The 26,342-nt window shown below is 39.4% G+C and overlaps 1 protein-coding gene across 3 annotated transcripts in view; it reads right to left on the bottom strand.

Annotated features, from left to right (window-relative positions):
* Positions 1 to 790: 790 nt before the first annotated feature.
* Positions 791 to 26,342, bottom strand: part of LRRC28 (leucine rich repeat containing 28) — a 157,364-nt gene continuing 131,812 nt past the window's right edge. The window contains exons 7-9 of one of the 3 annotated variants that reach the window (XM_028122821.2): positions 23,421 to 23,596; positions 21,740 to 21,899; positions 791 to 1,370 (exon numbers count right to left, since the gene is read on the bottom strand). In XM_028122821.2, the coding sequence (XP_027978622.1) occupies positions 1,298 to 1,370; positions 21,740 to 21,899; positions 23,421 to 23,596 (409 nt within the window). In that variant the 3' untranslated portion in view covers positions 791 to 1,297. The remainder of the gene's footprint in view (positions 1,371 to 21,739; positions 21,900 to 23,420; positions 23,597 to 26,342) is intronic. The other 2 variants (XM_028122820.2, XM_028122819.2) reach the window with 2 other exon arrangements.

The following is a 26,342-nucleotide window of genomic DNA, read 5'->3' as shown; positions in this document are numbered from 1 at the left end:
GGCAGCAAAGCCACATTAAAATGCTTTCCTTTCAAAGGAAGAGCAAATATGTGGCTCTTCCATTAAGAGCATTTCTTCTGTCAGAGAATAAGCTCACAGACTTTCCATTTATGGTCTTTTTTTTTTTTTTTTAAAGTCCAAGGCTGAATTTGGACCCGAGTTTTTCTGTATTTTCTCAGTGATATCTGGACAATAGTGTGTTAAGCACATAAGAAATCTAGGGTCAAAATGAGGATAATCTAATGCACCAGGTATTTAAATAAATGTGCACAGGTTATACTTAGAATCACCTGGTGAAAAACTGGGAGAAGTAGCTGGGGCCTGTTTTTCACATGTAACAAAAATATTTCAAAGTTAATATAAATTTAATCATAAGCCCATCTAGGAAGAAGCACCGGAGGACATATTTTGATGTGTTTTATCTCTCCCTTTCTCATTAGCCAGAAAAATGTTTAAATCTAGAAAGATCAGATCTTGTAAAGCCTCAAATATTCCTCTAACTCTTCTCATATAAAAAAAAAATCATTTCGAAAAAGCCTTTCAAAATAAGAGTGTATTTCATTTATCATCTACATTTTTATATTTAAAAACCCTCACAAAGCTCTCTTAATCTGCTGCAAAACTTACAAACAGGGTTGTAACTTTCTGGAGGGTGTATGCAAGGACCCTAGCAGGGCCTCCACTGGAGTCTAACTTGGCTGCCAACTCAGGCTCTTTCCCTCCCCCCACCCCCCCATCCCCTCCGAGGGCCTGTTATTCAATATTATGGAGGCCATAGAGTTTGCTGAACTTTGGCAAAAACATGGGAGGATAATCTCTGGGGGAAATAATTCCCTGGGTTAAAAAAAAAAAAAAAAGAGGAAAAGAATAAAAGTATCTTGAAGGTATATGTGTTCAAAAGTTAATCTGGCTCTGTTATCAAATTAGAGTTCTTCAGGGAACAGAAACTTGGCTTTCAGGATTTGGGGAGGCACATCACACTAAATAGTTTGCTTATGAGACACACTCACATGAAAAGAAAAACACAGAAGACAAAGGGTCCTTAATTTGGGGGGGGGATATATTCCAACTTGGAGGGAAGGGTGAAGGCATGTCAGCTCTGAGGCTCACTCATGACATTTCCAGAGAGTTCTGCATTCCCCCCGCCCCCCGCCCCGCCCCGCACTTGACAGGACAGGGTGTGAGGGCCTGTTCCGCTAGGCTGGACTGTCCCGTCCCTCTGCCACACAAACAGTGTGCGATGTGCAGGCAACTGCAGTGTCAAGTTGGCAAAACTCCTGAGGCTCTTGAGTGTTTATCAACTCAGTAGGTCAAACGTCTGCAGGCACCGGGCGGAGCAGCAGTAAGCCACAAAACTAACCGGTGTCCTCCTGGAAAGGGAGAAAAGGGAGAGAACACTGTGAGGCCACGGTTCAAGTCTCAGGATTCTTTCCATTAGAGGCAGTCTTTTTCTTTGTTAAAGAATTAGGCATGGCCAAAAAAAGTACACCACAGAAATGTAAATTTCCTTTTAAAACTGAGCGCTGGAATCAGGTGAGGTATGCGTGGACTCACTTTATTAGCGGTTTTCAAATTACATAATATCCCCCAAGTGGGCAGCTAGGGAAAAAAAATAAGCTTTTTCCATGTTATGGTCTGAATTCTGCTTATTAGAACCAACAATGCAATAATAGAATTTGAAATACATTATGAAAAAAATCACATCACAGAAAACATCACCAATTTAGCTAGAACACTTAATATTATTGAAGAACTTAAACAACAACAACAACAACATGATTTTAAGGACTTTATCCAGCACAGGATTGTTTGCAGAGGTAATTTCAGAATCTCAGTAAGAGAATTTGAGGGTCTTCTTCCCAGATAGCGGAGGAATCCCATCTCAAACTCCCATTTGGCACCTTTCCATACTGAGTCATGAGCCCTCTGACCCACTCTGCACAGCTCCAGCTACGAGAGGCCTGGTTTTCCCACCATAAGTCCTAGCCTCTGGTGAGGAGAAAATAGTTTACTGTTGTTTTCCACAAGACCTCCTGTGCTGACTGTCTTCTGTTTCCCCACCCCTTAATCCAGTCTTTGCCTTTCTCTGTTGCCCAAGAAGGTCACCTCTACAGATCCTATCAGGAAAGCAGCCTGATGGGTAGTTTTTGACCGGATTAGGTCAGCAGAGGATGAAGGGCAGGAAGAGAGAAAAGCTGAGTATTTTTCTTTTCTTCCTCTTTTTAAAGTCTAGTTAATTGAGGTATATTAACGTACATACGAGAAAATTCACCTGCTTTAAGTACACAGTTGAGATTTGAAAAATATGCAATTATTTAACACCAAAATCAAGATAGGAAATATTTTTTATTCCCCAAAGTTCCTTGTTGTCATTTGCAGCCAACTGCCACCGCCCCCCTCCTCAACCCGCTCCCCACCAAGTCTCTGGCAACCACTGGGCATTTTGTTTCTCTGTGGGTTTTGATTTACTTTTCCCTGCGCACGCTCTGACAGTCTTCCAAAAGAAGCTTTACTACCATTTTCATCTTGATGGATAAATGCCTTCAAGGCAAGAGCTAGCCCTACCTCTGTGGATACTTTTGTCTTGTATTTCTGGGTCAATCCTGGATTCCCTTACCAGCTGGCTTCCAGCTAGTTTTGGCTGACGGGAGGATAACGCTCTCCTGGGTGGCCCTTCTTGTACGGCTCCAGTAACACTTCAGCACCCAGCTGGGTGGTGCCCACCCTGCCTTCCTGCTTGCAAAGGGCCGCAACATCAGCAAGAGCTCAGGGCCTTCCTGGCTTTTCCCTGAGCATGCTCAGCCCTGTATGCATGCATATGGCCACCCAGACTCCCAGGGATATGTTAGTGCTTCTTAAAGCCCCTACAGAACCCTCATTTCCCCAATTCCCCTTTTCAGCTTTATGGTTAGTCTATTTTTGGCCCCAACAGTTCTTCACTGCCTCTGGCAGCTGTGATGTGAAGCAGTTGCCTATAACTGGTTTGACAATTTTTGACAAACACCCTCAGAGAAGAGGCTTATTGCACTGGTGAGCTTTGACTGAAGTCAAATAAAGATAGGCTGTCAGTGAACCACCAGATAGGACAAGGACAGTGCTCTCTGGCCATGGACCTTTGAAGAAGCCCTAGCCCCCTTCTGCCCCTTTTCAGTTGCTGCCAGAAGGCTGGTTTTACCTGTGATTGCAAATTCTCACTTTTCAAGGTTAAGACTACAAGATGGGGCTATGAGAGCTTATCACATCACAAAGGTCTCTGTTCTGAGATTTCACCACTCTTCTTGAGTAAATGCATGCCAGACTGCTGTTTAAGGCTTTTGTTAATTTCCAGAGTTCTGGAAAATTTGATTGTGACCATTTTTGCTGGTTTTCTCTTTGCTTTTGTGGAAAGATTGAGTATTTGTACTCCATCTCTACCTCTCTGACTAGAGCTCCTACTGGGCAGCCCTTCTGTTGGCTCTGGTTCTCAGCAGCTTCCAGAGCCCCTTGTCCTTCAGGCCTAAAGGGTAAGGATGGTAAAGCTTCCTACTGTTGTAAGTTTCCAGGGGCTTTATCATCCTTGTGGGTGCTCTGAATTCTGCCTCAGCTTCTGCAAATAGTCCCTCTCCATTCTTTTCTCTTCAAAATCCCAGCTAATGTGTGTTTTCCAGCCAGTTTCCCAACTGATTTAGTAAGTGTTACAAGAAGGGGCCTAAGAAAACAGTCCATCCAGATGGAATTCTGGAACTGGGTTGGTCAGTGCATGAATGGCCTTCTTACTAGGGAAAAATGGGACACTGCTAGCATGCAGTGTGGTGTGGCATCACGAACACTCAAAAGTGTCACTTGAGCAGACTGCCAAGGGAGAGGGTAAGGCGCTGGGAGGCCAAGCGGCTGTGGTACTTGGTTGTTATGGCATCACAGTGAATTCAGAGATTGTGCATGAGATGCTTTCTTCTGACGGCTAATGAGATGATCGCTCCCCCGCCCCCATCTCCATCCCCACCCCCAGTTAAGCGCAGTGGCTTGAACTCTCAACTCAAGCCATAGGTAGAGAATCAACATTTCTGTGGTGGCTAAAGGAATTATTCTGTGAAGCTATGGGACGGACATGTCTGAAGCCTGAACATACAAGGTACAGAACCCATGCCATCCGGGTAAGAGTACCCTTATGCGGAGTCTCTTATACTAAGGTAAAGGTGCGAGCTGGGAAGGGGTAGGACCTTGAGACTTGAAATTCACAGCTCTGTCCAGACACAAAGCTAAGAACCTTGAACTTCTAATATCTCTAAATATTTCTTCACATCAGAAACAGCCTTTCTTACCTTCTGACACAACAAGCATTTCCTTGCATAACAATATTTCACTGACTTCATCTGGGGTGTTCACCTAAAAAGGAAATGCCTATTCTCTTCAGAACCCACCAACAACAACAGTCACTGTCTTTAGGGCCGTGAAAGGTGTAAAATCCCAGCATGATCCAGAGAATTCATTGCAAGGCCTGCTACTGGGGGAGAGAACATACACCAAGAAGTGGCAGGATCTTGCCAAATTTTATTAGCAGGAGCCTGGAGAGCAAGCATGCAAATGGATTCTAATTAGCCAGCAAGACTAAATCTAAGGTTGGATCAGGCCAACGAGAGTGTTCACATATGCCTCAGGATTTAACGTGTTAGCCTGAGCACCTGTAATGGTTGACAGAAGTCCTGAGTCAGTAAAGGCCCACAGGCAAGGGAACAGCGATGCTGAAACTCCCACTGCACACTCTAGAGGGAAGAGATCAAAGATTTAGAGAAATGGGAACTTTGAAGTGGATCCAATGTGGTGCAACTTGCTCAGCCACCTCCTGAAAACCTTTGGGAGATCCAGGAAGGCATTTCCTTCACCAAGACACAAAAGTATGTATTGATGAGGGGAAGTAGCACACACACTTGATACTTAATATGACACACGCCTACTAGAGGTGAGAGAGAAATCCTCCAAATCCTCTGAAAGGTCAGGTGTCTGCTGCATTGGTAAAGTTTCAGAAGAGTGACATCTGGAACTGCACTATGAAGAAACTGATACACACTGTGGGTCCCTTTGGATTTTCGGGGCAAAATGTATTTGGGTGGGGACTTTTGGTTCTGCCAAGATGGAGTAGTCCAGTTCTTCCAGGTCCTTCCTCTTACATTAAAACACAATAAACTGGCCATAACACAACAAACAAGTATAGGAAGGCTCTGAAGAACAGAAAAAAGGTGGACAGCTTAGGGACCTTGGGACTTGAGGGGCAACACAGCAGTGGTGAGTTCCCTAGGTTTTCTTACTGCCTCCCCAATAGCTAGATAGAATGCTTGTAGAAACTCAGAACCACCAACAGGCACAGGTTAAAAAAAAAAAAAAAATCTCCAAGAAAAGCCTGTTCCCCCTAGCCAAAGGACCAGGACAGAGAAATCTCTAGAGACAAAGTAAGTACTTGCTTCATGCTGGGTATGGGGGGATTGAGAGTGATAACTCAAGCGTACAAGGTTTTTTGTAGGGTGAGAAAAATATTTTAAAATGGACTGTGGTGCTGGCTGCACATATCCATGAATATAGTAAAAACTACTGAATTGTATACTTTAAACAGGTAAATTGTATGGTATGTGAATCATCTCATTAAAGCTGTTTAAAAAATAACAGCACTGAAAGGAGAAATAGACAAATCCACAATTAGAGTGGATACTTCAACATCCCACTCATAGCAACTGACAGAACTAGCAGACAGAAAATCAGCAAAGGTACAGAAAAACCAAACAACTCAATTGAACCAAAGAATCTAATTGATGTATATAGAACACTCTGCCCAACAACAGAATATACTTTCCCACCCCCCAAAAATGTCCATGGGACATTCAAGGATGGACTGTATCCTTGGCTATAAAACATATTTCAACAATTTGGAAAGGACTAAAATTATACGGAGGACACATGAGGTTTCATCCCTGATAAAGAGCGTAGAAGTTGTCACTCCTGTTCATACAAGAACAAGCTGAACAAATGGAAAATCAACAGCTTTTCTTTCAGCCACCAGGGAGTTGAGGGTGTAGGGCAAAGAGCAACCTCAAAGTCTGGAGAGACAGGTGAATCTGGAGAGTCACAGCTGAGATTTGCTCACCTGGACAGAACACACTAGAACTGCTGGAGGCTGAATGTGGGCTAGCCTGGGAATCAGATAGTCCTGGGGCTGCAATCTTAGCATTGTCCCACACATTCTTGGGTTTTACCTACAGAAACCCTATAGGCTGACGGGCGCCTGGGTGGTTCAGTTGGTTAAGCGACTGCCTTCGGCTCAGGTCATGATCCTGGAGTCCCGGGATTGAGTCCCACATCAGGCCCCCTGCTCAGCAGGGAGTCTACTTCTCCCTCTGACCCTCCCACCCCCCTTGTGCTCTCTCTCTCATTCTCTCTCTCAAATAAATAAATAAAATCTTAAAAAAAAAAAGAAACCCTATAGGCTGTTATGGTAAAAAAAAAAATCCCCTCGCAGCTCAGTCAGGAGGAGGAAAGAAGTAGTAACTGTGTAATATGCCCAGAGCATCGTCCAGAACAAAGGACTGCTCTCCAGAGGAAAAGAGTTTATCAGAGCCTTGTCCCAGCTGGAGAAGGGCACACTGTTCCTACTCCAGCCCCCTCTAGTCTACCCATAACACCTAAGGGGGAAAAGCAAGCTATGAAACATGAGGGAGACTTGGGAAAGTCACAGCGCAGATATACAGGCCCACTAAAATACTGAGATATACTCATAAAGTTTCAGAACGCTTCCTTACCTCACACCTTAGCACTGGAGCAATGGTTCCCAGCATAAGAACAGTGGATTACAGATAAAACACCTGCAACATGCTGACTCTCTGAGGAGTGCACAGGGCAGCCCAAAGTCAAGTGAGGAGACTAAAACAAGGACACTAAAAGAATTTGCATTTGAAGCCTCTGGCACCTACAGCTTCAGCAAATGTGAGACACGGCCCAACTCCTAGCCTGATTAATATAAAATTTCACACTAAAATAACTATTTACCTCAGTTCTTTTTACCCACTACAACATGGCTCACTTTCAACAGAAAATTACAGACATGACATAAGGCAAGAAAAAGCACATGTTGAATAGACAAAACTTCAGAACCAGAGCCAGATATGACACAGATATTGGTATTAACAGACAGAGAATTTTGAAGAGTAGAACAGAAAATCCAAGATCTGGGGGACAATTTCTAAAGATGCAACATATGCATAACTAGCATACCAGAAGAAGAAGAACAGAAAGGAAAAGAAACTTGAAGTAGTAATGGTGAAGAGCTTTACAAAATTAGTAACAGATCCAGTAGTGTAACAGCACTGAGCAGGATAAATATCAAAAACAAAACAACCTCAAAACAACACACAGGCATATCATATTCAAACTAGAAAAAAAGAAAAAGGACATTTTTAAAAAATCAGAGGGGGGGAAAAAAAACCCTTACCTATAGAAGAACAAGTAGATGAACTACAGTGGACTTACTAGAGACCATGCAAGCAAGAAAAGAGTGGAGTAAAATATTTAGTGTGCTCAAAGGAAAAAAAAAAATCACTACCTTAGAATTCTATACCCAGTAAAATTATCCTTCAAAAGTAAAGGAGTATAAAGACTTTTTCAGACAAAATGATAACTGAGCAAAATTCATTACCAGGCAGATTTGCCCTGCAAGGAAGAGTTCTTCAGTGAGGAGGAAAATGATATAGGTCAGAACTTAGATCTAAAAAAAACCAGGAAGCCTACTGAAGAAGGAATAAATAAAGGTAACATAAAATACTTTCTTTTTCTAATTTTCAATTGATCTAAAGTATAATTTGCTTAAAGTAATAAGGGTAGCAACGTATAGTATGAGTACCACAGATGGATAGTCACATGAACGACAGCAATTTCATAAAGGATGACAGGAAGCAATGTGGAATGTTCTGTCACAAGACACCTGTACTACACATTGAATAATATAGTGTCCTTTGAAGATGAGCTTTAGTGAAAAAATGTATATTGCAAACTCTATGGAAACAACTATACATGTTTGAAAAAGGAGTATAATTGGTATGCTAAGAGAGGAGATAAAATGGAATTATGTAAAATGCTCAATTAAAACCAGAGTAGGCAGAAAATGGGGGGGGGAATAAAGAACAAATATAAAAAATAAAAAACAATTATAAACATAGTAGATATTAATCCAACTAAATCAATGATTGCTTTAAATTTGAATTGTCTAACTATACCAATTAAAAGACAGAGACTATATCAGTGGATGAAAAAACAAGACCCAACTATGCTGTGGACAAGAAACCCACTTCAGACATATAGATGCGGACAGGTTAAGAGTAAAGGGAGGGGGAAAGATAAAGCATGTTAACACTAATCAAAAGAAAGATGGAATAGCTATATCAATTTTGGATGAAGTGAACTTCAGGACAAGAAAAAGTATCAGACATAAGGAGGGGCATGACATCATGATACCGGTGTTAATTCTCCAAAAGGACATAACAATGTGCAATGTGTATGAACCTAATAACAGAGCATCAAAACATCTGAAGCACAAAATGATAGAACTCTAAGAAGAAACAGACAAACCCACTATTAGAGCTGGAGATTTCAACACCCCTCTTTAAGTAACTGATAGATCCAGAAAGCAGAAAATAAGAGAAAATATAGTTGAACTCAACATCATTAATCAACCGGGCCTGACATTTATAGATACTCTATCCAACAACAGAGAAATACACATTCTTCTCAAGCTCCCGTGTAACATTATTCAGCAAGACAGACCACATTCTAGGACATAAAATCACAGCATAAAAAATTTAAAGGAAATCATACAAACTTTGTTACCAGACCACTACTGAAATTAAACTAGAAATCAGTAATAGAAAGACAGGTGGAAAATCCCCAAATATTTGAAAATTAAACAATTCTAAATAATACATGGGTGAAAGAACAAGTCTCCAGAGAAATTAAAATATTTTGAACTGAGGGACCTGGGTGGCTCAGTTGGTTAAGTGTTCAACTCTTAATTTTGGCTCAGGTCATGGTCTCAGGGTCATGGGATTGAGCCCCGTGCAGTCTGCTTGAGATTCTCTCTCTCCCTCTGCCTCTGCCCCTCCCCCAGCTCGTGTGCAGTCTCTCTCTCAAAAAAAAAATAAAGAATCTTTAAAAAAATATTTTGAACTGAATGAAAATGAAATACAACTGATCAAAAAATTGTGGGATGCAGCAGCAGCAGTATTAAAGGGAAGCTCGTAGCACATGAAACACATGTATTAGAAAGGAAGACAGCTCTAAAATCAATAACCTGAGCTTCCATCAGGAAGTCAGAGAATGCAGAACAATTTATGAAGGAAGTCAAAAGTAAGTAAAAATCACAGAGCATGTTCTCTGTCCATAATGGAATCAAATTAGAAATCCATAACAGAAACACAAGAGGAAAATCTCCAAATGTGGAAATAAAATAACACAGTTCTTTGACTTTCTCTGACCCATGGGTCACATGACTACTTTCCCATGGATTAAAGAGGCAGTCTCAAAGGATATAAAAATTTACATGAACTGAATGGAAATGAAAATAAAATATATTAAAATTTTTAAGACATAGTAAAGCAGCGCTGAGAGAGAAATTAAGAGTGCTTAAATGCTTGTTAAAAAGGAAAGGTCTCAAATCAATAATCTGAGCTTCTACTCTAACCCCTACCCCCCCAAAAAGGCAAAGTAAACCCAAAGCAAGCAGAAGGAAGAAATAATAAAGAAATCAATGAAATTGAAAATTTCACTAGGATTAAGAAGATCAATAAAATTGATACATTTTCAGCAAGACTGACAAACAGAGGGAAGACTCTCTTAGTATAAGAAATGAAACAGGTGATATCAGTATAGATCCTGAAGCCATTAAAAAATGAGCATACTATGAACAACTTCATAGTCATAAATTTGTGAACTGAGAATTCATCTATTGATGAATTCCTTGAAAACTACAAACTACCAATACTCAACCAAGATGAAATATCCAGCCTGAATAGTCTTATAACTATTAAAGAAACTGACTTTGTAATTAAAAAAATTTCCACTGAAGAATTCTATCAAACATTTAAAGAAGAGCTAAGAGGAATTTTTACACAATGTCTTGCAGAAAAATAGAAGAGGGACACTTCCCAACTCATTTTATGAGGCCAGTATTATTTTGACTCTAAAGCCAAAGAGTAAAAATCCAGAAAACTACAGACCATATCTCTCATGAACATAGATACAAAAATCCTCAACAAAGTAATCCTCAACTAAATTAATACAGAAATGTAGAAAAAGAACTACACACCATGATCAAATGGGAGTTATTCTGGGTATGTAAGGCTGTTTAATATTTGAAAATCAATTTCATCCACTATTTCAACAGGTGAATGGAGAAAAAATGTGTATGGTATCAGTGGACTCAGAAAAAGCGTTTGACAAAATACAACATCCATTCATGATAAAAAGTCTCAGCAAACTAGGAACAGAGGGGAATCTTTCTCAGTTTGATAATTAGAATCTACAAAAAAACCCTACTGTTAACATCACACTTTAAAGTAATGTCTACTTTCACCACCTTAAGCAATGTGGTACTTGAAGTTTTAACCACTGCAATAAGGCAAGAAAAAGAAATAAAAGGCGTACAGACTGGAAAGGGGAGAAGTAAAACTATTTCTACTTTCAGATGGCATGATATGATTGTCTACATAGAAAATACAAGGGATCTACAAAAAATACTCCTAGACTCTTAAGCAAGTTCAACAAGGTTGCAGGCACATTAGATCAAAACACAAAAATAAATCACATTTCCACATACCAGTAATGAACACATAGAAGTTGGAATTTAAAAATATAATAATATCATTTATAGTCACAAAGAAAGTGAAATATTTGGGTGTAAATTTAACAAAACATTTAAGGGCCTGAGTCCTGAAAATTATTAAATACTGATGGGAGAAATAAAGAGTACCTAAATAAATGGAGGGTCATAGTATTTATACACTGGCAGAATCAACATAGCAAAGATGTTAATTCTCTCCAAGGTGATCTATAGATTGAATGCAGTTCTTTTCACAATCCAGCACAAGGGTCTTTTTTTTGAGACAAAGATAAGCTTATTCTAAAATGTATATGGAAACGCAGAGGCCCTAGAATAGTTGATACAATCTGGAAAGAGAAGAATAAAGTAGAAATATCACTTTATCTGATATTAAGGCCTAATATAGAACTACAGAATCAACACAGTCTGGCACTAAGAGACAGACACAGATCAATGGAATGGAATAGGGAGCATCCTTATGATCTTGGGGTAAGTAAAGATTACTTAGGACACAAAAAGCACTAAATATAAAATTAAAATGGAAAATTTTGACTCGATCAAAATTAAAACCTTCTGCTTTGCAAATTACACTCATAAGAAAATGGAAAGGCAAGCACCACTTTTGAGATTTCCTCAATTCAGGAAACTATATAAATTTTAAGTCATTAGATACATTGTATTACCTTAATTTAAAAAAATTAAAGTTGGTTAGAACCCTATTTCAGATAATTTGCTACACCAGAGTGTATATATTTGTATATATCACAACTGAAATGAAACTCAGACACAAAATAATCTTAAATTGCTAGTGGATTTTTGAGGATCAGCTAATCAAACTTAACTCTCCTTTTCTTAAAAAAATAATTATGTGAAAATCATTCATAGAAGCAATATATTTCATGTCACTGAGTTTTTAAAAATAAAGGTTCTTAGCAAAAGAATCCAACTCCATAAAGATTTTTTAAATAATTTTTATTGTTATGTTAATCACCATATATTACATCATTAGTTTTTGATGTAGTGTTCCATGATTCATTGTTTGTGCATAACACCCAGTGCTCCACGCAGAATGTGCCCTCTTTAATACCCATAAAGATTTGTTTGTTTTGTTTTTAACTTACTGAAGCATCATGCCCACTGGAATCATTAACTCCTTATGATGCTCAAAGGAGTAGGGTGGGTAACGAGGAGGTGTAATATTTGTGCTATAAAAAAATCCCAGCTCTGTGTTCTTACATTTGGGAGATACATCTAACAACTCATTGTACTGATTGTTGCATTAATGATCTAAGTTGTTACAAGTACACCAAATCTACTGCCTTAAGAATGGATTGGTGCTGGTTTGATCCTTTCAAATTCCAGAACTGTGGCACCAGAGACATGATAGTTTTAGAGGAGAAATTCTGAGCTAAGCAATAAACTCTATAGTTAGGAAAAAGATGCTAGTAAATTCTACAAAGAACATCAGCCATGACATTTGTTGCTTTAGAATCTCTGAACTTATTTATAGGCGAGGCAGGAAAAAGAGCATTTCAGCTTAGTTTTAAAAGACAGAAATACCACTATTCTTAAAAAAAAAAATCACAATGTGGTTGGCACATACTGGAGCCCAAAATATCACAAGAAATATGGTATTTTCTTTGCAAACGTGTTTCCTGATTAGAAACAAAAAGCATAGACTTGACTCATACAGAAATTCAGGCCAGAAGAAAAATAATACTTATTAGACAGAATTTATCAGATGACATCCCAAGGCTGTGCACATATTAACTTAAGGGAGAATCATCTTACGACACACTTACATTTGTGTTAACAGTGCTTGTTACATTTGTAACTTGTTACATATATGTAACTGCTTGTTACATTTATATTAACAGTGACTGTCTCTCATGGGAAGATCCTGCATGCAGAACTAGAGGCTTACATATTACATATTGGCTTCTTTACTTGATGGGTCCATGCCCTAGAATGTTAGGGGTGAAATATGTATGGGGAAAGAAGTATCAGCTGATTTGGTCATAGCTGAATCCCCAGGACCTAGTACTGAGTTTGGCACATAGCACACGGTCAATACATAATTGTTGAGTGATACAAGGAGGAAAAAAACAGTTAAGAACAATTTACTTCATTTCTTGAAGAATATTTTGCCTGTGCAAAATTTCATAAGTCACCTTAGGAGGGTGCCAGTGAAGACTTCTGCTGAGAGAAACACAAAAATCCCAAACACAAGTGAGCAAATAATGTCAGTATAACTGATGTTAATTGTTTCACAGAAGAAAGTAATAGCCATAAAAAGCAAGGGTAAGGAAATGAGAAACATCTCATAAGCAATTTGATCATAAAAGCATCCGAAGAGATTATTTACAGATAAAACTATAGTATGTGGGAGAAGGGAGTGCTAAGCTGTTCCTAAAGACAGAGGGAAGCCATAAAACAAAGAGTTCTACATGCCTCTCACAAACAGGCCTCTATCCCAAGGCACAACAGTCACCCAGGCATCTGGCTCTCTTGTGTCATCACTCTGGCGTAAAAGACCAAGGAGAATTCCTGAAGAAAACCGAACTCTAACTCTGAGCTTGAAAGCAGCGGACTGAAGCCATGGCGTCACTACCTACCTACCTGCTTGCAGGGGAGGTTCACTGTGTATCTGTTGACTGACTGGACAAATTAATAAACGAGTGGGTGAGTTATTCTGAGCTATTTGGAAGTAACTCCAATGACACTTTTTAAGCAGGAATAGAAAAAAAATTCTAAAATTCACGTGGAACCAACAAAAGATCCCAAATAGCCAAACATATCTTGAGAAAGAACAAGGCTGGAGGCATCTCACTTCCTGACTTCAAAGTATTTTACAAAGCTTCAGTAATCAAAACAGTATGGTACTGGCGTAAAGACAGATACACAGACAAATGGAACAGGACACAGAGCCTAGAACAAAACCCACACACACACTGTCAACGGATCTTTCACAAGGAAGCCAAGAACACACGATGGGAAAGGGACAGTCTCTTCAACAAATGGTGGTGGGGAACTGGACCACATGCAAAAGAATGAAACTGGACCTTTATCCTATACTGTACATAAAAAGATCAACTCAAAATGGATCAAAGACATATGCAAGACCTGAAATGATAAAACTCCCAGAAGAAATGTGGTATAAATAAGGGGAAATCTCCTTGACATTGGACTTGGCAATGATTTCTTGGATAGGACACCAAAAGCACAGCAACAGACAAAAATAGGCAAGTGGGACTACATCAAACTAAAAAGCTTCTGCACAGCAAAGGACACAATCAACAAAAGGAAAAAGCAACTTAGGAAATAGGGAAAAATATTTAATGGCCCCACATTTGATAATGGGTTAATATCTAAAATATAAGAAACTTCTATAACTCAATAGCAAAATACAAATTTCTGATTTAAAAATGGGCAAAGAACTTACACAGACATTTCTCCAAAGACATACAAATGGCCAATAGGTACATGAAAAGGTGCTCAACATCATTCATCATCAGGGAAATACAAATCAAAACCACAAGATCTCACCTCATACCTGTTAGGATGGCTATTATAAAAACAGGAACCAACCAAACAAAAAATAAGTGTTGGAAAAGATGTAGAGAAACTGGAATCTTGTGTGTACTCTTGGTGGGAGTGTAAAATGGTGCAGCTGCTGTGGAAAATCGTATGGCAGTTCCTCAAAAAGTTAAAATAGAACTATCATATGATCCAGAAATCCCACTCCTCAGTACAGAACCAAAAGAATTGAAATCAGTCTCCAAGAAATACCTGCATGGCCATGTTCATTATGGTATTATTCACAATATTCAAGGTATGAAAACAACTTAAGTGTAGACAATGTCTTCATGGATATAAATATACAATGGAGTATTATTTAGACTTAAAAAAAGAAGGATGTCCTGGCATAGGCAACAACAGGGACAAACCTGCAGGATGTTGGCTCAGTGCAATAAGCCAGCCACCGAGGGACAGGATTTCACTTTTATGAGGTATCTGAAAAAGCAAAACTCATAGAAGCAGAGAGTAGAATGGGGGTTGCCAAGGGCTGGGGGGAGGAAGAAATGGGAGCTGTTCAGTTTCAGTTACGCAAACTGAACAAGTTCTAGAATGCTGCTGTGGAATGGAGTGCCTATAGCTGAATAATATTGTACTGTGCCCTTGGAAATTTGTTAGGAGGCTAGATCTCATGTTTAAATGTTCTTACCACAAGCAAAAAAACAAAACCAAAAACCAAAAACAACACAAGTATAGAGAGAGTACCAATCATCTGATTCAATGGATCCTTAGTTAAAAAGTCAATTGAGAGAGATTCTACTTTAACCTAAAATATTGCCAGTGGTCATTTCTAGTGGTAGTACTTCCATTTGAAATAGTTTCCTTTTGCAAAATTGTATTTTCTAATTTTGCTTTAATGATAATGTATGAATTGAACAGATACACTTTGTCCCCACCCAAAAAATAAAAATAAAAAAGAAACCACCGGTCTACTAATATTTTAATAATTAAACATATTTTTAATTTCTAAAGCAATACCAGTTTGTTGTAAAAACTCAATTCTACTCAAATGAAACCACTGTTACATTGAAAGCACGTTTTACTATATACAGTATATATATATTCATACCCCTATTTGACAAACATTGGATCACACTATGCAACCTGTTTGAAACTTTTTTTTTTTTTTAAAGAAAGGGAGGTGGGGGGTGCAGGGGCAGAGGGAGAGAGAGAATCTTAAGCAGGCTCCATGCCCCATGTGGAGCCTGACTTGAGGCTCGATCTCACCATCCTGAGATCATGACCCGAGCCAACATCAAGAGTCAGATGCTTAACCAACTAAGCTACCCAGGCGCCCCTAAAAAACATTTTTAACTAAACTGAAAAATTTTTGCTAAAGAATCTTTTCTTCTTTAACCTGTATAAAGTTTTAAGCCAAAGCTTTTTTTTAAAAATCCCTCTATATTTTTCAAATCGTTGGTTTTGTGTATTTGTAAAAATATACCCTAACAATATTCAAATGATTCTATAGTATATAGAACTGAAAATTAAAGTCCCCCCTGACTACCCTATAACCCCACATTCCTCCCTCCCAAGACAACCATAGTTAAGAGTTAGATATATATCCTGCTGGACCTCTTAGTGCACACACACCCATCTTTCAAAAGTTATCTTGTTCAGAATATTGGAGCGTATCTTCATTTTGTATTTGAATACTGCTTCAACATTTCTTCATGCTATATGGTGATTCAATTAGTAGCTAACTGCAGCATAGCGTCTGAAACACAGATTTGAAGCAACACTGCTAGGGTTCAAATTCCAGCTCTGCTATGAGACCTTGGCCCAGGTTCTAATATTCCTGGGCCTCAGTCCCACCTCCCTCTAGCCTCTATAAAATGGAGATGATATTAGGTTGAACCACACGTAAGTACCAAGGCACATGATTGCTATGATCCAATCTTGTTTTCAAGTTTTTAAATTTTATTAAATTTTTTTTTTTTTTTTATGATTCCATCTAATAACAGACCTATCTTATAGTACTTAGAGAAGTAACACAGCTCAGCTTCCAAGCTGGATCTCCTGACCCCTAAGGGCAGGAAGTTCTTTCCATTCGAGCATCAAAGTACAAAAGCAGAGACACCATGGCACTGCTACCTGAGTGTGCACCGCAGTATCTGCTACAGCCGAACCTTCCCCCCGTGGTATGCAAAGAACCACTGGGATTCTGGGCCATTTGTATTCCTGCCCCAAAACATTCTGGGGATTTAAATGAAACCTTTTGAAGGTCTATGATGATGAATTTTAGTTGTCAACTTGGCTGGGCCACGGTGCTCGATTATTTGATCAAACACCAATCTAGATGCCGTTGCCAAAGTGGTTTTTAGATGCGATTAACGTTTAATTCAGTAGGCTTTGAATAAAGCTGATTCCGCTCCGTGGTGTGGGTGGGCCTCACCCAATCAGTTGAAGACCTTACAGAAAAAGTAAAGAGGTGGAAGGACTTTTCTTTAAGGCAGTGACCTGCTTGAGTTTCAAGCCCATGCCCTGCAGAATTTGGACTCAAGATCACATCAGCTCCTGAATTTCTGGCCTGCCAGGCTGCCCTACGGTTTTGGATTTGCCAGCCCCCACAACTGTGTGAGTCAATTCCTTAAAATAAATCGATCTCTCTCTATACAGATATAGATATTGGGAAGTGAGAAGCTGCTGTAACAAATACTTAAAAATCTAGACGTGGCTTCGAAACTGGGTAACAGGTAGAGGATGAAAGAATTCTGAGCTGCATGGTAGACAAAGCCTATCCTGCCTTGAAGAAACTGTTGGTAGAAATGCAGATATTAAAGAGTATCTGGTGAGGCTCACAAAGGAAAGCGGAGCTGTAGACAGAGCTTCTAACTGTCCTACAGAATACATACATTGCATCACCAGAAGGCTGTGTTGAAGGTGCGTTTGCTGAGGTCTTGGGCAAAAAGGGGGAATGTGTTATTAGAAAGAAAGGTGACCCTGGTCATAAAGCACACAGGACTTGACCGAATTGTGTTCTGCTGGATGGAAAGCAGAACTTGTAAGCAATGAACCTGGATGTTTAGCTGAGGAGATTTCTAAGCAAAAGCAAATGGCCTGGTTCCTCTTTGCCGCTTACAGTAAAATGGTAGAGGAGGGAACTAAAACTGAAGGAACTGTTAGGCAAAAAGGAAGCAGAATTTGAAGATTTGGAAAGTTCTCAGCCTATCCGTATTATAAATAATGAGAAAGCTTGCTCTGGGGGGGAACACCAAGGGACAACTGTTTACACGATCAACCACATCAGCAGAAATGCTGACAGCTTGGACTGAAGGGGACAGAGATGGGACAGAGTGAAGAAAGGCTGTCAGGCTTCTGGAATTCTCCCACCAGGAAAGGGGCAAGAGAGCTATCAGGGAAAGGGAAGAATGAGCCCAGGGATGGGGCAACTTTCTTGGTTTTAGAGGGCAGGGCTCCACCCAAGGCTGGGGTGGGGGGAGGAGGCACCACTGTGGCGGGCCCAAAGGACAGAGCATCTAGCCAAAGAATGATTCTCAAGCATTAAAAATCTAATGGAATTGGCCCTTCTAGGTTTTGGACTTGTTTGGAACTCATTACCTCTTTTTCCCTTCCGATGTTCTCCCTTTTGCGATGGGAATGTCTATCCTGTGCCTGTCCAAACGTTACATATTGCGGCAGAGAACTTGGTTCATTACCTGCAGAGGAGTCCCGCTTGAATTATACCCAAGTTTTACCCATACCTGATTTAGATCTTTGAAATGAGATTTTTGAACTTACGAGTTGATGTTGGAATGGGTTAGGATTTTGGGGGTGCTGGGATGGGATGAATTTATTTTGCATGTAAGAAAGACATGAATTTTTGGACCAGATTGTTATGGGTTGAACTGTATCCTCCCAAATTCGTATGTTGTAGCCCTAACCTCCAATGTGATGGTATTTGGAGTTGGGGCCTTCTGGAGATAATCAGGTTTAGATGAGGTCATGAGGACAGGGATAATGGGATGAGTGCCCTTATAAAAAGAAGAGACACCAGAGAGCTTGTGTGTGTGTGCTCACACTCTCTCTGCCACACGAGGCAGCAAAAGGGCGGCCATCTGCAAACCAAGAAGAAAGCTCTCTCCACACCCTGACCACGTGCACCCTGATTTCAGACTTCCAGCCTCAGAACTGCGAGGAATGAATTTCTGTTGGTTGAGCCACTGAGATATGGTATTTTGTTACAGGAGCCTGAGCAGAATAATATGGTAACATTATTTGGAGTCAGGAACATTGCAGGTGTAATCAGTGAACGGAGGATGAGTCAGTAGGTTGGGCCCTACTGCAGTATCACTGGTGTCCTTAGAAAGGGGGGGAGGTGTAAACACAGACAGACATAGAGAGAGAGAACATGATGTGAAGACTCAGAGAAAAGAGAGCCATCTCCAAGCCAAGGAGAGAGGCCAGGAACAGACCCTTCCCTCAACAGCCCTCAGAAGGAACTGGCCCTGCCAACATGCTGATTTCAGACTTCTCACCTCCAGAACTGTGAGACAACAGATATCCTTTTATTTAAGTCACCCAGTTTTGTGGCATTTTGTTGTGGCATTCCTAGCAAACGAATGCATACATCTGAGAAACCTTGAGTAACCTGAATTCCTAATGGGAAATACAGAACTTGTGTAAACCATGACTGTGTGAGGAGAAGCCAGACACGTTATTATCATAATAAATAACCCTCTGTGTTGATGTTCTCCATTTTAATAAATGAACGTAAGTTTGGGGAATGAACATTTGCTATGACTATAAGGATTCAAAATCATGAATATACTAGTCATTCTTCTCTGTTACGGATATTTGAAGGTTTGGGTATTTATTGTTTAGGCAAAATACTATAATTTCTTTTTACTGCACTCTGTATTAAATTTAGGTTGAAACTAACACTTGTATGGGGCTTGGTATTTTAGAAGAATATCCAATATGTTCTTTTAAAATAATGCCAGATGTCCACATTAATTTAGATATTGGCTGATACAATGTATTATTTTAGGACAAGCAATGCAAACTAAACTGAATATATTATAAAACTTAAAAATATTATTATCAAGACCTTTTAGAGTTTATGATATTAAAAAATGCTGCTTTTATTTTCAGCAGTAAGCTACTGAATTCAAGTATTTGGTTTTCAGTTACAAAAGAAAGTACTTTAAAGACTATGATAGAAACTGATGTCAATGCTTTTAATACAATCTCCATAGCAACATGGGAAGGAACAAAGTCTGGTGGACCAAATGAAAGCCACAAACTCTCAATTTCAACCCTAGCATTAACTCACCACAGAAAGCCATGTTTATATCTTGGCATTTCATCTTTGCTATAAACACAGGCACTTCTGGCTTTGCTCAACAAACAGGCATTGCCTAAGTCCTATGTACTGGATATATTCATTTTATTAAGCTAATACTATTATATTTCTGTTCTGAAACAATATAAGATTATTCACACTGAATTTCTAGGTTGTAGCAGAGAAATAAGTAACAGCAAATAAAATATTCAAATACTGAATACATTCCCCAAATTTCACATAAAGATAACACAAAAAAATGACTTCATTTGAAGGATCTACTTTATTTTCACAAATTAATTACCATGATAAAAAGAGAGTCTAACTTTTTGAATATAGGTATTCAGAATTTTATCAGCTACCGATAGCGTATCCTGACCATACGGAATTGTCTTCATTTTCATATTTTCAGTAAGAAAACGTCTTCAATAGAAAATTATACAATAATGCATAAGGGTTTTACTATAGTTTAATGAATTAGGTAAGATTATCCTATGATGGTATCTTACTGATATGAAGAGCATTTGCTAAACACATATAAGAAATTTCAAAAAGTCTCTGAGCTAAAAAAAAAAATAGATTACAATAGTTAATATTAGTATTTATTACATGCCTGGGCTCTTCCCATGAATGATCTCATTTAGCCTCACAATGACCTTATTAAGTAGATATTATTATTATGCTCACTTTATTAATGAGAGGCTGAAGCTCAGAGATGTTAAGTGCCTGGCCCAAAGGCTCCCAGTGGAGGAGTGGGAGTCAGGGATTGTGCACCTGACTGCTAGGCACCGTGCCGATTTCATCTGTTCCTTTTATTCGTGGAGTGACACCCTCAGACGCTGACTCAGTGCTTTTAACTCTATTCTAAATGGCATTCCACCACATTTGGCGATGTGACCACCTCGGACTGGAAGTAGCAAATTTAGAAAGGTTTGGAAGAAGGCTTCTTGTGGGCAGGCACAATGAAGCAGGAGACATTAAAAATACACAAAGGGGAAATGGGAACTGAAAAGTCTAACAAAACAGGATTATTCAGGGTAGGAACAAGATAAACGCAGTTTTGCAAGGGAGTGGGGTAGACAGATAGTAGAAGGAACTACCGTTTGTTGAACACCCATTATAGGTCAAGGTTTTACCTTCACCGTCTGCTAATCCTCACGATGCCCCCCCTCCTCCGGCAGGCTCTTCTATTCCCATCCTGAGGCTCAGAAAGGTTCAGCACCCCGCCCAGGCTCCCTCCTCATGCTATAAAAATGCTTACAAAGGAAACGCTTCTTGGCACTGAATAGGGTAACAAGTTATCTGAAAAAGTTACTAACCCAAAATACCAGCTGATGGATAAGTGAGGTGTTAGAGTTTTTTTTTAAACTTTAAAAAATGTAAACTTAGAAAATCCTAAATTTAGAATATCTATATGCTGAGGTTGTGCCAATGGGGGATTTTTCATTTGATGTCCTAATTTTAATTGTCTGGTTTTCTTTTTTTAAACTACCAGTATAGGGGTTTTTACTTGGTGAACATTCTTAGCAAATTCAAGGCACTGTGCCAAGAAATAGAGAGTGGCAAGAGAATGGCATTTGGAAGTGTTAGAAATTCAAAACAGAAACACACACACACACAAACACACACACACACACACACACACACACACACACACGATGTTCAGCCATGCACTTTCAGTTAGCCACGCCAATTAAATAGAAGGGCTGGGCTGGTCCCATTATATAACAAATATTTTCTTCTTACATTCCTTATTGCCTAAAGTCTATTGTGAATAGGGGAATAGCAGGAAAATGCTCCTACAAAGAATGAGCTACTCTAAATAGTATATACAATAAAACTGTTCTGCATATGATCAAAAAAGTAATAAAGGGAAGTCCAGTTTTCTCGTGATACTGAAAATGTGCTTTTGTTTTGTTCAGCTGTATCTCAGGAAGCATTCTATGCACCTTGACAGCTGCTGACCTAACAATACTTTCATGCATGGCCTCCCCCTCCCCCCATTGCCCAGGTGTAAGCCCTGGTGCCCACTTAAGCGTGATTACCCCTGGTGCAGCCCTGCCATCGGTGTCTCTCTCAAGGGAAAGAGCTTGGGGTAGACAATCGTAAACATGGGCTCACTACACCGGTGACAGTGCCCCAGGGGGCAGTGCAGCAGCTCCAGGAGACTTCTGGGTAATGAGATTGGAGACAGAAAGTTCAAATCTGGAACACAAGAGAAAAAACATGCATGAAAAAAAAAATCAGATTTCCTTCAACTAGGCTTAAAATATGTTTCTTTGTTACTAAGTCAGTTCGGTTAGTTAAAAAGTATTGCATGTTGAAAATACTATTATCTGATAGGCACTGAATTATTTGGAAATGAAAGATTTTTTTAACTTTTTTGATACTAAGAGAAAAACCTAAATCTACTCTTTTAAGAGCAAACAGAAGCTGTCCTGAGGTAGAAGCAAGAAAAGAATATGACCAAATATTCTTTAGGAACAAAGATTTAAAAAAAGGCACTGATTTACCCAGGGAGGGTTTGTAAAACTTTCTATGGGAGACCGAGAATAAAAAAGGACTGGCACCAAAGACTAACATTGACCTTGATTAAATTCTTCCTAAATTGATTGGGCATTTAGCATTACTCAAGCTAAATTATATTTACTGAAAAGAATGAAAATGGGAAACAAAGAAATCAAAGGAAAAGAAAAATAATGAAACCAAGCTTCTCCTTGTTTCACTCCCGCGAGCTGTCATTTATAGAGAGGGTGCCTCCTTGTCAGCCTGGCCTGAGCTATACAAGAGAAACGTTTAAAGCAAAACATCCCAGTGGCCCAGGCAATCTTGAGCACAAGTGTCCACTGGATTGCCACGGATGGTAAACATCCAGAAGACAGAGAGGGAAATGGGTCACACTGAGGTGAAACCTAAAAAAATTACTGAGTCATCTTTGGGAAGGAACTACAAATGATGTTATCATCCTTTATATCTGTCTGGACTTTATCAATAACCATTTATAAAAATGGAATTTCTCCATAGGTGAATAATTACAGGGCTTTTTTTAGTATTAAAAAATAACTTTGTGTTAGGCATTTCTAGAAGGTTAATAGGAGATGTTTTGAATGGATCTTTATTCTTTTTTTTAGAGCAAAGATTAAACATTTAGCAGTTTTAAAAACACTTGGAACATACCTTATTAAAATTGCCTACTGCTTTCTTAAAGCATCTCCGAGATCTACAATACTGCCTGAAACTCCTGGTATTTCTCCCGAAATACCAGGTCTATAATTTCTCAGATGTGAGGAGGCCGCATGGCAAAAACCTGCTCTGCTGGAAGGGACCCAACTTTGCTTTAAGGATAAGCCTTTGGCATTTTTTTTTCCCTCCTCAAGAAAGTGCCTCTGCCAGCCTTCTCACTTCCCCCAGATACATGCCCAAACACCAATTTCCTCCATTTAAACCACATGGTTTAACTTCTAACCTCGGTCCTTTAGGGCTGGTGCAGAAGGATCAGTGTTGATAAAATATTAAAATTTTTTTTTTAATGACAAAAAAGTCCCATTGCATAACAATGTGAATGTGCTTAATGCCACTGAACAGAGCATTTTAAAACTGGTTAAAATGGCAAATTTTATGTTATGTATATTTCACCACAATAACAAACACGGACACCCCAATAGGCAGCATGAAGCACAATTCCTAAGGTCACCGAGTAAGAGGCAGAAAGAAAGTCCCATGTACCTTTAAGAAAACTGTGGTAGGTGTGATGGAGACTCCTCATGGCCAACTCTTGCAGAGGCAGGACGTGATCATTCTCGGTCCCTATGGCCTTCACCTCGGCAGGGAGGAAAACGGTGAGCTGCCCCGATGAAAAAGAAAGCAGCTTCACCTCGGAAACTTGAATGGGAGCACCACAGCTACAGAAAGGCACATTCACAGTAGTATTAGCAAAATAGGAAAAGAATACATGTGCCAATAAAAATGTGTTAATCAAAATATACGTTTAAAATTTTAAGACACTGCTGAATTGCCAGAATCCTTTTCAAAGTGAACAGATGCTAGCCTGGGTTCCTTAATAAAGCCTGGCACAGAAATGTAAACTCATCAGCTGGAACTCAGCTATAGCATTGCTGAGGGTCAGTTACTTCCAGTAAGGACAAACTCTGAGGGAACTTTCCTTCAGGAGATCTGCACAATTTGCTCTGGAAGCTCCCTTTATCCTCATTTTATTACCCTTTCCGAGTTCATGCTTATTGAAATTTTCAAAATGAAAAGGCAAAAAGAGTACTCTGTTAAGTTATAGCACTTTGGTTTAACTGAATTTTTGTGGCAGGGGAAGAAACCCCACAAAGCAAATTGATTCTTAATGGTGTAAAATAACTTTATCGGATCCTTCCATAAACTTGTGGGAAAAGATTCATAGTGAAGCCTAGCCCCTGTAGCCTAGCCCCTGTAGCCACTCATAACTGGAAAGAAGGCGGAGGCAGCTTTGTTCCTACAGCTGCATGGTTGCCAAAACTAAGCAGTCCGACCTCATCCTACCTCCTCTCTGAGACCACCAGGTTACCTAAAAGTCTTAAGACTTTTCTTCTCTAAGGACAAACAGGTGCCAACAAACTTTGGCTCTCCAGATACAATATGAGGTAATCTCTCTGCCCTCCACTAGAATTCTGGCAATGAGGGAGAGGGCACAGGCTGGGGCTGCAGAAGCCTGTGGCTTGTGTGTTTGAGGTTCCTTCATTTGCTCATTCCTTCCACCAGAAAATGTCTCCAGAGCATCAGCTCTACACCAGCCAGTTAAAGATACTTAAAGTAAAACAACAAAAACCAAACCAAAACCAAAACAAAATAACTCCTTCCCTTGGAAAATGTAATAATTACAATATCATTGGTCTAATGTTGGGTCAGAGAAGACAGTGACCGACCACCCAGGGAATTAGGGAAGATTTTGCAGAGGAGACAATATCTGACACAACTGACTTCACCCAACCAATTTCTCCACTTGGCTCAAAAGAAAGAACCTCAGAAGACTACTTTGGGACACCCTCCTGAGCAAAACCCATATCTAAAAGGGAGCCACTATTTCAAATGCGAACATTCTGGTTTGGTTTTGCCTTTTTCAACAGCATGACGCATTCTGTATCTGGCTCCTTTTGTCAACATTATATTTCTGGGATTCCTCCATGTTGCTGCATGTACTACAGTTTATTCCTTTTCATTGCTGTGTAGTAACTGATAAACATTCGGACTGTTTCTAGTGTTGTGCTCTTATGAACATTTTTGTGTCTATTATTTGATACATAGGAGCATACAGTCCTTTTAGGTACATATGTAAGATCAGAATTGGGCTTCTTATAGTGAGGAGAGCCAGACGATGAAAAGGTAAATCTACAATAAAACAGAGTGAGAGGGGAGTGAGAGCTGTATTAATCAAAGTAAGTCTTTCTGAGGAGGTGACATCTGAGCAGAGACCCAACTGAAGAGAACAGTTGAATCAGGGAAGAGGAACTCCGTCACAGGATGACAGGCACCTTAAATTGAGCACAAGGAACTAAGAGCTCAGGGAGTCCAAAGCAGCTAGAGGTTGCAGGAGAGAGAACCTCAGAGTAGAGGGATGCACAAAGAGAGAACTGTGGATATCTGCAGAGGGTCCCCCTTGAGTATTCAGATGAGTACTGATCAGCACAGCCATGTGAGGAAACTGTCTGGGGCTGGAGGAAGAACCAGTTGAAAAGATGAAAGGTTTATCTTTTTCATGCAAGGTTGAATACAGTGCTTGTTCTTATCAATCAGACTTGAACCTCACAGTTCATGATGCATTAGGTAGAGTGCATGGAAGGGTGTTATCTCAGCAGTGGGAAATAATTAGCACTAGACTGAACACTATTCTATTCCCATTTGTTAATTCCCATTAACAAATCCTAAAAGCCCTATCTTAAAAGCTAAAACTGTTCCCAATGAACTTAATGGTGTCCTAGGACATATATCAAGAATAGTTGTATGAATACAAAAACATCCAGCACTCAATGTGGTAAAATTCACACCATCCAGCATCCAATAAAAAAATTACCAGACTTTCCAATAAACAGGAAAATATGACCTATAATGAGAAAAATCATGCAAGTGAAATCAACCAAGGACTGACAGAACTGGCAGTAAAGGTCATTATAATAATAATTATAATCACTGCCTAGAACAAGGACATGTTACATACAGAGCTCTCATCTAAAGAAACTGGAGATAAAAGAGCAAATTAAAACTTAATAGAAGAAAAGAAATAAAGAGCATCAAGAAAATTCATGACACTACTAGGTATTTATCCAAAGGATACAAACATAGTGATTTAAAGAGGCACATGCACCCCAATGTTTATAGCAGCAATGTCCAAAATAGCCAAAATATGGAAAGAGCCCAGATGTCCATAGACAGATGGATAAAGAAGATACACACACACAATGGAATATCACTCAGCCATCATACAGAATGAGATCTTGCCATTTGCAACAACGTGGATGGAACCAGAGGGTATTATGCTAAGCAAAATAAGTCAGAGAAAGTCAAATACCACATGATCTCACCCATAGGTGGAATTTAAGAAACAAAACAGATGAACATAGGAAAAGGGAAGGAAAAATAAAATAAGATAAAAACAGAGAGGGAGGC

Source organism: Eumetopias jubatus, unplaced genomic scaffold (assembly GCF_037043125.1).
Source record: "Eumetopias jubatus isolate StellerSeaLion01/CBP00866 unplaced genomic scaffold, mEumJub1_p1.0 scaffold_7, whole genome shotgun sequence".
Taxonomy (NCBI): domain Eukaryota; kingdom Metazoa; phylum Chordata; class Mammalia; order Carnivora; family Otariidae; genus Eumetopias; species Eumetopias jubatus.
Note: the sequence above shows the minus strand (reverse complement) of the source record. Positions and strands in the feature narration are given on the sequence as shown.